The following is a 13,962-nucleotide window of genomic DNA, read 5'->3' as shown; positions in this document are numbered from 1 at the left end:
ACTCTTTAGACATTAAGATAGGTACTTTAGCTATGGGAAATGTCATTAATCCAAAATAGACTGGGTCCCAGATATTGCTATTAAATGACCTTCTGCTGTAGCATCATCTTAGAACTTTAAGTAAACATGAATGCTCTTTCCAGGGGTATTTCTCCTGCATATGCCGAAGAAGAAAAGCACTGGTGTTGGAAGGTTTATTCTGTGCTAGGCTGTGTTCTAGTTGCTTACGTTGACAATATCATTGTTTTTTTTCTCACAATAATCTTATAAGGTAGGTGTTACCATACTCATTTTGCAGATGAAGAAATTAAATCATATCCCTCCCCCATTAAGTAATATTCATGATCATGGCTCATATTATTTGAACCTAGGTATCTCTGACTTATAAGGCCACTGGTATTGGAGCACCTTATTCCCCTATTCCCCACTGCCCAGGGGCTGTGGCCTTCTTGGAGTTGCTTGGGTAATTTAAGAAAGACAGAGCAATCTGCTATGCATACTTTCAGGAGACTCATGATGAGAATAACACAAGTAAATAACTCTGTGTCTCTAGCCTCCTTAAAAGGAGTTAGTTTTTTCAGAGATTTATATAGAGTAAGTCCCTCCCACATTACATCTTTCCCAGCTTATCCCATAACAAGCAGTGTAGCTCTTTTGAAAGATGAGAAGATCGAGCCTGAAAGTTTGAGTGGCCTGTACCCCCAATAAGAGCTATTTGTTCTTAAGTGTCTTATCCATGAACATTTAATATGTACTAGCCAGTCAACACCCTTTAGATTTCTTAAATGTGTCAGTATTTTCATAGTGGACTTCCTCCATCTGTGTTCTAGGCACCTAACTCACCCCTTGTCTCCAACACTTCTAGAAAATTACTGTAAAAAACATCCCTTCTCTCTTCTGTATCTTTACCCTCTCTCATTCAACAGGCTTTTTCCTCTCAGCATGTAAATATGCTCCAACATTACACATCTCTTTGCATTCATTTATTCTACCGTTCACTAAACCATTCAGTAAACATTTCCTGACCTACTCTATGCCTAGCATGGTGTCTGGCAGTAGCCATACAGTTGTGAGTAGATATGACCTTAAAAAGGTTATAGTCCAGTGAAGTGGACAGACAAAAGACAAATAATTATACAAATATAATGTGCTATGATAAGTTCTCTGAAGGAAAAGTGCAAGGTGCTATGCAGTCATATAATAGGAAGGCCTAACTTATTCTGGTTTTTAGTTTGGAATGATGTTTGAATTATAACTTGGAGTCACCTGGGGATGGAGGGAGGCATTTCCAGACAGAAATAACTTCATATGCAAAGACCTTGAAGCAAGAGGAAGACCCTTTTAAGAAACTATATGTACAAGTTTACGTGGAGTATTGAGTGTAGACAGGGAGGGAGAGATATGTAGGGGCCAGATCATACAAGGGCTTTTAGGACATTTTAAGAATTGGGGTATGAATTTATATTAAAAGGAATGAGAATATATTGAAAGATTTTTAAGCAGGAGGTTATATGATGAGATTTGCATTTTGATAAAAACAGAGAGATGAGATTAGAGAGAGGCAAAATAAGTAGAGGTGGAAGCCAATTAGCAAGCTATTGCTGTGGTCCCGGAAAGAGATGATGCTTCTGTGTGGACTAGGGAGTAGCGGTGGGGATAGATAGAAATAAGCATATTCAAGAGATTTAGGGAGTAAACTTGGATATGAAGATGGAGGAGAGGGAGATAAAAGAATGGCTTCCACATTTCCCGCCCATACAACCAAATGATGGTCATACATTTACTGATTTGGGAAACATAAGAAAATGACTAAATTTGAGGGATATGACAAGTTAGGTTTTGGATATGTCAAATTTGGGTGTCTTTGAAGAAATCAGGACAAGAATTTTAAGTAGGCAATTTGATATATAGGAAATATATAGGAATGAAACTCAAGAATTCTGGGCTCGAGCTAAAAAATTGAGAATCATCAACAGTGTAGATGATAATTGGAGTCAGGAGCTTAGATGAGATTGCCTAGTGAGATATTTCACCCCTTCCCAGTCTAGCTTCAGTGTATGAAGTAATATACACTCCCTGTCTCTGCTTCTTAATGTCCCTGTTTACTCCTTAACCCACTGCAGTCTGACTCCCGCCCCCTCTGCTCTACTGAAGCTGCTCTTGCCAAGGTCACCAGTGATTCCCTCAGTTCTAAACACAATGGACAATTGTCAGCTTTTACCTTATTTGACCTCTTTGTAGCATTTGAAGCTGTTAACAAGCCCTCCTTGAAACTTTCTTCTTTTCGATTCTGCTAATCCATTGCTTTTGGATTTTCTTTCACCTCTTTGACAATTTTTAGAAGTCCCTTTTATGGACTTTCTACCTGGTATTTCCTAGGGCTTTCCTCTCTTTTTACTACACTGAGGGGATGGAAAATTCAAATATCCACAAGAGCCAGGACATGAAAATGACTGAAGTAGACTGCTTTTATGTTAAACATGTTGCATATAAAACCTTTACTTGCATAGCAATCCCTTTGTTTATATATAAACAGCAATATTCTTTACTTCCACAAATAACCATATGGACCCAATATAGACAGATCTTTCAGTTTTTCAATAGAGGCAGACAATATTGACTTTTATGTGTAATATACAATTTTTTCGTATTCTGATGACTCATTCAATTCCATTTCTTTTTTACACACTACTCTGGACAGGGAAGAATTGTTGAAAGGTCTCATGTAGCTGTTGGCTGCCAGTTTGTCATCTTTCCTTGAGCAGTGGTATCTGTTCTCATGGTTCTAATCACCCTCCTAGGCTCATGATTTCCACATCTACTTCTCAGATCTAGAAAGGCACTCCATCCATCTTCCTAATAAACATCTGCCTTTGGCTATCCCAGAAACCCTTCTGACATAGCATCTCCACTTCCCTCTCAATCAATTTCTAATCTATTCAATCACCCAAACCAGATTGCTCTCTCCGTCACCAACATATGCAATTATTGAAGCTCTGTCTTTAATGTCTTTCAAATGACTCTCCTCACATTTTCTTTCTATCCCTAATGGCACTATTTTCGTTTAGGCCTTTATTATTTCTCACCTAGATTACTACAATAATAGCAGTGGCAAGCAGTATAAAGTAGTGATTAAGAACATGGACTTGAGACAGACTGCTAAATTCTGCCACTTACTAATTGTGTGGTCTAGGATGAACTATTTAACTTTTCTGAAGCTCAGTTTCCTTATCTATAAAGTGGAGATAATAACAATATCTACCTTACAGGGTTGTCATGAGAATTAAGTGAGTAAATATATATAAACCACTTAGAACAGTGGATAGTTTGTTATTATTATTATTAGTGTATTACTTCCTTCCTCTGAGCCATGCATCACCTACATTTTGTATATGGAACTCTCCTCAACTAGACTATTAGCTCCTTGGAGGTTTAGACTATGTCTAATTCATCTGGATCACCAATACCTGGCACAATGCCAGTCACAAGTAGGTGCTCAGCCAACATTTTTTTTTTTTTGGCTGCACCACACAGCAAGCGGGATCTTAGTTCCCCAACCAGGGGTTGAACCCATTCCCCCTGCAGTGGAAGTATGGAGTGTTAACCACTGGACCGCCAGGGAAGTCCCTCAGCCAATATTTTTTGACTAAATAAAGAAACCTATTTGAGGCTCAATTTCCTTCTCCATTAAATGGGTATTTGAATTACTGCTTCACCTCACAGGATCTTTGGAAGGATCAAATGGGAGGACAGATATAAAAGCACTTTAGAAACTGAGGAACTATCCAACTGTAAGGACTTCATAGTAGCATTCATAGTGGGTCCACTTTGGAATTTTGCAGGACTGATTTGTGCCTCTTTTCACTTTGGGGAACTAATTGGAGACCCTGCACAAGGTCTCAGCTCATACTTTTATAGGTCTTCTGTCAAATTACTAGCAACTAGGATTCCTCTGACAAAGTTTCAGATGAAGAGAGAAATGTATGTAGTCATTAATCTGTGGAGCTCAGAAACTTCAGCCTTGCTGCTCACAGAACTGCGCATCTAAGGCCTTGCTACTCCCTCCCCAAAGGAACTTACAGTTTTCATTAATTTCAGGAATCTTTCTGAACCTGTCATGACCTATAGACTTCACAAAGAGCTGGTCTCTGCTGCCAGTAAGTATTTATGTTACTTAGTTAATTGTGTTGTCCTCGCTTCTAAGTAATATTTACAGCAACAAGCCTAGAAGACTGCTTGAGGGAAAGTGAGGGAAAAAACAAACATATACACAGATTTTGTCCACTGTCAAAGGAGAGTATTCTTACTTGCTAACTCAAATGTTGTATTATTTTTCATAAATCAATGTTGGTTGAGTGAATTGGAGAAAACTGGCTAACGAGGGATATGACAGGTCTGAGGATTTTATTGATTGATTTTGCCTCTTACATCAGAACAAGATGGCTCACATTGCCAGGGGACAGCAAAATGTTTCCATTACAGTTACTATTTCAGCATTTTTTCAGCACTTTGCCTTTTCAAATGCTTTTCAATGGTATTGTGAATTATTATTCCTAATCTTTTAGTGCTAGCATCACATTTTTTTAGATGATAAGACCAATGGTGAGGGTGGAAGGGTACATAGGAAATAAGGCATATAGAATCACTTAAAAAGTTGGCAGCTGAAGAAGCATTAAAAGTTTTGACTGAGGCCACTGTATGAGTATCCCTCCCTACCTTGATGTGACTCTTCTGCATTATGCCTTGTATGGTATTCAGGAAAATGATTCAGGGGATTTGTCTTCATAATGAATATTTGTTGAGGCAAGAGAGCTTTGATCTTTACTCTGAGGTCTCTCAGTGATTTTCATAGGAACCCAGAGGCAGAAGCATACCTCCTAGTTCCACAAGGAAAGTGGGTGGGCAAGGGATTCCAGCTGGAAGTTTACATGTGGAACTTTAGGAGCAACCTGCTGTATCCAGAATTCTGACTTGCTCTGATACAGTCTTGTCTTCTCTACTCATATTTCTTTTCTCTTCTCTCTTCTAATTCTTCATCTTTCTAGGCCTATTTCTTTGTTTTCAATCTATGTTTTTATCTTTTAGTCAGTCTCTCTCCCTCCCTCTCTTTCTTTCAGTGTCTGTTTCTTGGTCTCTCTTTGTCATTGTGTCCCTGTGTCTATATATCTCTCTCTTTCCATCTATTTGACTCTATGTGTCTCTGATTGTGTCTGTGTGCACATGTGCACGTGTGTGTGTGTGTGCCTGTGTGTATATGTATGAGAGTTTGCTTGATCCAGTTGCCCAGAAGGCAAAACTATCTCTCTGTTCTCTCTCAGAGTCTGACAACCTGGATTATCGGCTGGGAGCTATTCATTCCTTGGTATATAAGCTACCGGAAAAGAACAGAGAGATGCTGGAACTTCTTATAAGACACTTGGTCAAGTAAGTAACTTCTAGGTTTTCAGGAAGAGTTCCTATTAGAGGGCTGGCCCACATGGTAGCACTGCAGATAAACTGTCTGTCAGCTCATTAAGTCCCAGCCCCCAACTGCTTCATCCTGGGCAGTCTGAGTGCTCTGTGAGAAAGGCAGTTTTCCCTTTACCCTTATATATATCCTCTTAGGGTCATCATGCATCTTAGTTGAGGGGTTGTCTCAGTTGAATGGTAACACCAGGTAGAATGGTGGCTGAACACAGGCTTTGCTATCAGATAAATGTGGGTTCAAATCCCAGCTGTGTAATCTTAGGAAAACCTCTCTTAACCTGTTTGGTCATCTATAAAATGAGAGTAGTATTCCCTACCACATAAGACTGTTGTGTGGATTTGAATGAACACAGGTGAAGTACGTGGCACATAGGAAGTTCTCAAGACATGAGAGTTATGATTATGGTCACCTTCTTTGCTTGGGTGTGGCATGTAGGAACAGATAGCAGCATTCCAGAGAGTAGGTCTGGTGATGGGCTCTAAGATGGGTGGGTGTAAGGGCATGTGTGCCCCACTGTGGTGCTTCCTGGCATGAAGGTTCAATGTTGTGAATAAAGATGAATTTACTTGACTCATAAAAGGCTAGCTGCTCTAAGGAAACAGTATGGTGCAGCAGAAAATACTCTGTCCAGGAGTCAGCAAACCTGGATTCTAGTGTCAGTTCTGCTACTAGCTTTCTTGATGACCATGGGCAGGTCACTCTTAAGACCACTCCTGGTGTATTAAAAAGTAAATAAGTGAGACAACAAGCTTAGAAAAATTGTGATGCCTTTTAAGTGTTTGTGTTTAACAAAATAAAGCTATCGGCACACTCATAAATGCATTGATGAGATATTTTAACCTCATTTGGAGAATATCTCAAAACACCTAAAATTGAGGCCCTTAGTGAAGGTTAAATGGCCCTCTTTGCCTCCTGCTGTAATAAATCCTGATCACTCTGTACCTCTGGACCTCAGGTTCCCCTGTGATATGATAATATCTCTCCAAGATCTGACCAACTCTGACATTCTAAGTTTTTGTTTTGGGTTTTTTTTTAATACGTCTATAGCCAATATTGCAGACAAATAGGCAGAATTAACAAGACAATAGCTTTTATATTTATTGCCAATGTTTGTAATTTGGGCTAATAGCAAACATTAAAAAGCATTTTCTTTCCAAAAAATTGTTTATGATAATCTCCGTAAAGTACAAAAATCAGCACATGTTGTTAATTTGAAGTTGCCCGGGGAAAAGGGACTTTGGGTTCAAATTTCAGCTTTATTGCTAATTTGCTATGAACCTAAAGAAAGTCCATCCTACTCTCTGGGCCTGTTTGGTCATCTATAATATGAGGGGACTGGAATAGCTAATCTCAAAGTGTTCTTCCAGCTCTTACTTTCTAAGAGTCTTAGTATGTGACATGAGCCAAGGATTCAGTTGAAGATTCTCCTACTAGCAGTTAGTGAGAGACACCTACCTCCCTCCACCAAAAGGCTGGCCATCTACCTTACTTGAAGAATCTTGCTCCTCAAAATCCTTAGAACAAAAGGAACAATAGACACAAACACACAAAACGCAGAACTAGAATGACAAATAACCTTAAATATGTGAAAAACTGTGCAAGTTAACTTGTAATAAGAAAAATGCAAATTAAACCTACATTGAGATACCATTTATTGGCAAACCCTAAAGCTTGACCACATTCTGTTTATGAGACTTTGGGGCACAGGGAGTCCAACACATTGCTGTTGTTAATGCAATACAAATACAGACGTACAGGACGGGAATTTGGCAATATCTAACAAATCTGCATTTTCAATTATCCTTTAACCCAGCAACTCCACTTTTAGGCATCTACTCTGAAGACATAGCTCCACAAATACAAAACAACATATGCACAAGTTTGTGTCAGTGCAGTGTAATTTTTAGTAACAAAATATTGGAAGCAACATAAATATCCAACAATAAGTGACTAGTTTTGTAAATCATGGTATATTCAAGCAATGTGGTATTATATAGTCATTAAAAAGAATGAGGAAAATATGAATTTTGTTTTTGAAGTGATTTCCAGATGTATTACAAATTTCTGTACAAAAACTTGTACACAAATATTCATAGCAGCATTATCCATAGCTGTCCAAAGGTGGAAACAGCCCATATGACCATCAAATGCTGAATGGAAAAAATAAAATATGGTATAAACATACAATGGAAAATTATTCAGCCATAAAAGGAATCAAGTATATGGATGAACCTTGAAAATATGCTAAGTGAAAGAAGCCAGACACAAAAGGCTACATATTACATTACTCCATTTTTATGAAATGACCAGAAAAGACAAATCTATAGAGGCAGAATGTAGGTTAATAGTTGCCTAGGACTGAGACATGGGAAGTAACAGCTAATGGTTACAGGGTTTCTTTTTGGAGTGGTGAAAGTGTTCTGGAATTAGATAGTGATGATTGTTGGACAACTCTGTGAATATATTAAAAACCATTGAATTGTACCTTTTACAAGGGTAAATTTTATGGTACATGAAATATATCTCAATAAAACTGTTATAAAAACAAACTAATGAAAATGGTTACTATGGAGGTGTTGACCTGAAATAGACTACCAGATATTTCTTCAGCAAAGATGGGTTTATTTGGGATGAGCAGAGATTTGTAATTTGGAATCTGCAACCATGCCAAACAATGGGCAAGTCCTCACCTGACAAGGGAAGGACAATGCTTTTATAGAGGGGAAAAGGAAGTTGGGAGGGCTACAGTAAACAAAGAGTCCATAGGTTTTCATTGGCTTGGGTCCTTGGCAGGAAAGAAAAATCTGTTTTCTTCCGGTTGGGCTCTGCTATCATGGCAGGGTATGAGAGCTCCCCCTTCTGGTCTCCTGACTATACTTAATTGAGGCTTCTCTTTTTTTTTTTCTTTTCTACAGGGGATAGGTGGTGACTAGGGTGGAAGGGACAAGGATGAGAGCTAGATTCCTCTGAGTCCACCTCCTTCTATGGTTTTGACTTTTGAGCCATATTAATATTTTAGGTATCCAAAAAGTAAAATTAAATGAAAAGGAAAACATTACAAACCCTAAAATGGAATGCAAAAAATCAAATGAATCTAAATGTTTATCAAATTCATAGCATAGTCATACAGAGAAAACAGTTATTTCATCTAACTTGTCAACACAGCCTCTGATTCATGCTAATGAAATATATTCTAAAAACAGGAAAAACTGCAAAAAAAGTTGTAAGCATCAGCCAGTAGGTTTATTAGTACTAGTAATATTATAATTATAACTTGAAATTATTTTATGTATATGTATCTCATAAGGATAAAGTAAAAAATAGTAAATATATTAATATTATCAGAAGCCAAGGTTTATGGTGTAAGAAAAAGAGATGTGGATACAAAATTCAAGATGTAAAGAAAAAAAAATGCTCTAATGGTAAAGTTGAATTGAGAATGCCAATATGAACTCATGATTTAAAAACAAAACAACAAAATCTTCTACTCACTTAACCAGTCTTGAGATGATTCTACCCAGGAAAGCAATAAACACATGTAGTGCCCAGATCTTTTGTCTCTAAATAACATTCCCTTCTCAAAAGTGCCAAGTCTTCTTAGAGAACTGGCTGATTCCAGGTCTGGGGCAAGGAAAATAAAAGGTGAGTCTTGGATCAAGTATACTTTTGTAAGCAAAGAAGAGCTCATGCACTAATAGGGTCATGTCACAAAGATTCAGGAATCTGCTTGAAAAGGCTGACACTGATTACATCTGGAGCAACCGAAACATCAAAAACAACGAGTGCTGTATTTGATAATAACATTTTGAATAAATAAAAATCCATGGGAGGTAGTTAGAGTAAGGAAAGCCCTTTATTACTGAAGAATACCAGCTAATAAGTGTGGGAGGAATGATAGAATTAGAAAAACTAGTTTTCAAAAAGCTACAGTAATCAAAACAGTGTGTTATTGGCACAAAAACAGACACATGGATCAATGGAACAGAATAGACAGCCCAGAAATAAACCCACACACCTATGGTCAGTTAATCTATGACAAAGGAGGCAAGAATATACAATGGAGAAAAGACAGTCTCTTCAATAAACGGTGCTGGGAAAACTGGACAGCAACATGTAAGAGAATGAAATTAGGACATTCTCTAACACCATACACAAAAACTCAAAATGGATCAAAGACCTAAATGTAAGAGCAGATACTGTAAAATTCTTAGAGTGAAACATAGGCAAGACACTCTTTGACATAAATTGTAGCAATGGTTTTTTTGATCTGTTTCCTAAGGCAAAGTAAACAAAAGCAAAAAAAAAAAAAAAAGAACAACAAAAAAAAATGGGACCTGATTAAACATATAACCTTTCACACAGTGGAGGAAACCATTGACAAAATAAAAAGACATTCTACCAAATTGGAGAAAATATTTGTAAAAGATATGACCAATAAGGGGTTAATATCTAAAGTATAAGATCAGCTCATGCAACTCAATATTGAAAAAACAACTCGATTAAAAAATGGGAAGACATGAATAGATGTTTTTCCAACAAAGGCATACAGATCACCAGACACATGAAAAGACGCTCAACATTGCTAATAATCAGAGAAAGCAAACAAAACCACATTGAGATATTACCTCACACCTGTCAGAATGACTCTCATGGGGGGGTGGGATGAATTGGGAGATTGGGACTGACATATATACACTACTATGTATAAAGTAGATAACTAATGAGAACCTACTATGTAGCACAGGGAACTCCACTCACTGCTCTGTGGTGACCAAATGGGAAGGAAATCCAAAAAAGAGGGGATCTATGTATACGTATAGCTGATTCCGTTTGATGCACAGCAGAAACTAACACAACACTGTAAAGCAACTATACTACAATTAAAATTATTAAAAAAACATGAACAGCACCAGATGCTTTTGATGTTGTAAACGGTAAGGACAAAGTGTCATGCAGCATTGATTAAGTGAAAGGTACTCATTGCAAAAGCAAGGGTGTAAGGATGAGTAAGAGGAAAATAATTTTTAATTGATAGCTCAGAAAAGTATTAATTTTATAATCTCATGTTTTGAATCAATCAAATGTGACACATTATAACCTGCTACCACTTTTCATACAGAGAAGGTAGCATTTGGCAGAGTTTAAAAATCAGAATTCAGCTTTTATAGAAAAATAAATAAGGCTTTGGATATGAGTATAAGCTTGACATAACTAAATATTTTTGAGAAAAATTAATAAAAAGGAATTTTAAATGGATGCTCCAGTTCCTACATAATTTGTAACTTTTTCCCCTAAGTTCAACAGTATATCATAAGAATAAGTGGAAACATTCTGGAGCTAAGGGATAATTTTGACCATGCTCTGCAAGTAAACACTACTGATCTGCTACCAAATGAGGCCAACTCCAAGGAAACCTTTGCATTCAAACCAGGAAATATCTCAGAAGAAAATGCAACCCACATATTCATTGCCATTCAAAATGTGGATAAAAGCAATTTGACATCAAAAGTATCCAACTTTACACAAGTAGCTTTGTTTATTTCTCAAGCAGATCACCAGTCGTGGTGAAAGTCATCCAAATCCCAGAGTTAACATTTCTACCTTGGTATTGTCAGTGGTTGGATCTGTTGCAATTGTTAGTGTTATTTTAAGTGCCACTATTTATATTTTAAAGAAGAAAAGAAATGCAATTAGATCGAGGACTGGATTTTAATAAAATAAACAAAATTGAAGGATACTGTGAATTTTTAAATTCTGTGTGGATCGTTAGCTCATGAAAGTAATTTTAAGAAGTCTGAATGGATACGTAGATTAAATATAAGCACCCAGAGATATTTGAAATACTGTAAATCAATATTAAAAGTATAATTTTATTTACTCATTGTTTCATTTATCATCCATAGTGATAAATAAAACTCTTTTCTTCTTGCTAAGCAAACAAACAAACAAAAAGAATGTCATCAAAAAGGAACCCTAGTATGCTGCTGGTGAGAATGTAAATTGGTGCAGCCACTATGGAAAATATTTGGAGGTTCCTCAGAAAACAAAAACTAGAATTACCATATAATCCACTCCTGGGTATATATACAAAGAAAACAAAACACTAATTCAAAAATATACATGCACCCCAGTGTTCATAGCAGCATTATTTACAAAAGCCAAGATGTAGAAGCCTAAGTGTCCATCAACAGATGAATTGATAAAGCAGCTGGTATATATACATACAATGGAATATTACTCAGCCATAAAAGGAATGAAATTTTGCCATTTGCAACAACATGGATAGACTTGGAGGGTATTATGCTAAGGAAATAAGTCAGGCAGAGAAAGACAAGTACTGTATGTTGTCACTTATATGTGGAATCTAAAAACTAAAACAAACGAATGTACATAATAAAACAGAAACAGGCTCACAGGTGTAGAGAACAAACTAGTGGTTACCAGTGGGGAGAGGGAAGTGGAGAGGGGTAAGATAGTGGTAGAGGACTAAGGTACAAAGTACTATTTATAAAATAAATAAGCTACAAGGATATATTGTACAGCACAGGGAATATAGCCAATATTTTATAACTTTGGATGGAGTATAATCTATAAAGATATTGAATCACTATGTTGTACACCTAAAACTAATATTGTAAGTCAACTACACTTAAGAAAGAAAACAAAAAGAAAAACTACAAGTTTGCAACCTCAGCACCCTGTTTCAGGTGTGGATCAAAACCACTGAGTAAAAGATTTTTCAGGAACAAGATATTCATATAGTTTCAAAGTATTACCCACGGATTACTTACTAATTACAAATGGAAACTATATCTTTACAATGAAGTTATCTGGCAAATACCACCTTAATTAATTGATCAAATTTAGCATCACTAATAATGATACAAACTGACCTTATCTACCTTCTGATGGGATACAGTAAGAAGTATACAACATAAACAGATATTTTTGCCAAGAATGTTTAACCCCAATCAAATTTAGCCTTTTAAGTTTACAGGAAATACAGGGTATAGAAAAATGCAGAATGTTTGACATTCTTTGAGACAACTGGCTTGGAATTTTTATAAAAGTCAATGCCCTGGGGAAAAAAGGTAGTGGTACTGTTTTGTGGCTAAAGAAACAGAAACAAATGCAGTGTATGAACTTTGGATCTAGATTTGAAACACCCACCTATAAAATAATTTTTTCATGATACTTGAGAAAATTTGAATATGGACCAGATATCAGGTGATATGGAATTATTATAAATTTTCCTCGGTATAAAAATGTTATTGTGGTTTTGTAGGACAGCATGCTTATTATTTGGAGATGAATACTAAAATATTTAGGGTTGAAACAATTTACTTCTAAAGGGCGCAGAAAAAAAATATACAGAGAGAACAAGCAAATGTAGGAAAATGTTAATTCCTGAATTTAGGTATAGACAGTATTAATTTTCATAGTACCATTCTTTCAACTTTTTTGTATCTTTAAAACCAAGAGTTATAGGGAAAATGCAAATAAAATAGGCTTAGTTCCAACAGGGAAATTTACACAGGAGAAGAAAATCTATGTGCTTTCAAAATTCGCATAATTTTTCTGCCTGCCAACCACTGCTTTCATAAGCTATATGATAATTATAACTTATGCCTTCTTAGTGTGTTCCCACTGCTGGCCCATTTTCTAGGCTAATTACAGGCAAACACAAATTGATATCAGCCAATTTGAGCTTACCAATTATTCCATTCTTTTTGCTTTTTACCTATTGCTTCCATTAATCTGAAGTAGGAGAACGGTACATGTTACCTCCCCCACAATCTCATGACCAGTGGCATATACAATGCAAGCAAGCCTCAGGCCTAATTCTGCCACTCATGCAGGTATTTATCTCGAAGCAGATTCAAAACAGTTGTACAACCTGTTCTGTAAACTCAGTGAAGTCTCAGCTCTCTTTCCTTTCAGTTGCTCTGACTGCATCATGCATTAAGTTTAAATTGAAACAGATGAGATAATAATACAGCGACGCAATTGTAGTTCAGGCAATAAAATCCCATGATCTAATGCCCAAATGCAAGACCAAGACCCCTTTGCAATCCTAGGCTTCGGCTACCATTCTATAGGGTGTGAGCTCTTAGGCTTATTAGAATCTTCTTACTTTTGTAATAATAGCACTTGTTATTTCTGAAGCAATACCATTGCATTGTAGAGATTGAAAAATATAGAAGAGCAAAACAAGTCAATAAACAAAAATAAAAGCTTTCTATTTTCAGCGTCCAAAAATCACTACTATTAATATATTCGTGCTTTTTCTTCTGGATCTTTCTGTGGGTGTGGGTGTGTGTTTATGTATACACACACACCCCACACAAATACATTTACATTTTTTACCAAATTGAGGTTATGCTGTTCAGTAACACCAAACTTTTTTCAGTTCAACAATTTCCACCTTTTTTCAGTTCAACAAGTTCTACCTCTCCAGACCATATTAACATTTCCTTAGTTGACCCAAAAATTTG

At 36.5% G+C, this 13,962-nt stretch overlaps 1 protein-coding gene across 1 annotated transcript in view; it reads left to right on the top strand.

Moving 5' to 3' along the window:
* The window catches only part of OPHN1 (oligophrenin 1), a 609,375-nt gene that overhangs the window by 457,244 nt on the left and 138,169 nt on the right, over positions 1-13,962 (top strand). The window contains exons 17-18 of the mRNA XM_032620572.1: positions 4,099-4,157; positions 5,319-5,424. Of these exons, the coding sequence (XP_032476463.1) occupies positions 4,099-4,157; positions 5,319-5,424 (165 nt within the window). The remainder of the gene's footprint in view (positions 1-4,098; positions 4,158-5,318; positions 5,425-13,962) is intronic.

This window comes from Phocoena sinus, chromosome X, assembly GCF_008692025.1.
Source record: "Phocoena sinus isolate mPhoSin1 chromosome X, mPhoSin1.pri, whole genome shotgun sequence".
Lineage (NCBI taxonomy): Eukaryota > Metazoa > Chordata > Mammalia > Artiodactyla > Phocoenidae > Phocoena > Phocoena sinus.
This window is presented reverse-complemented; position numbering and strand designations above follow the sequence as displayed.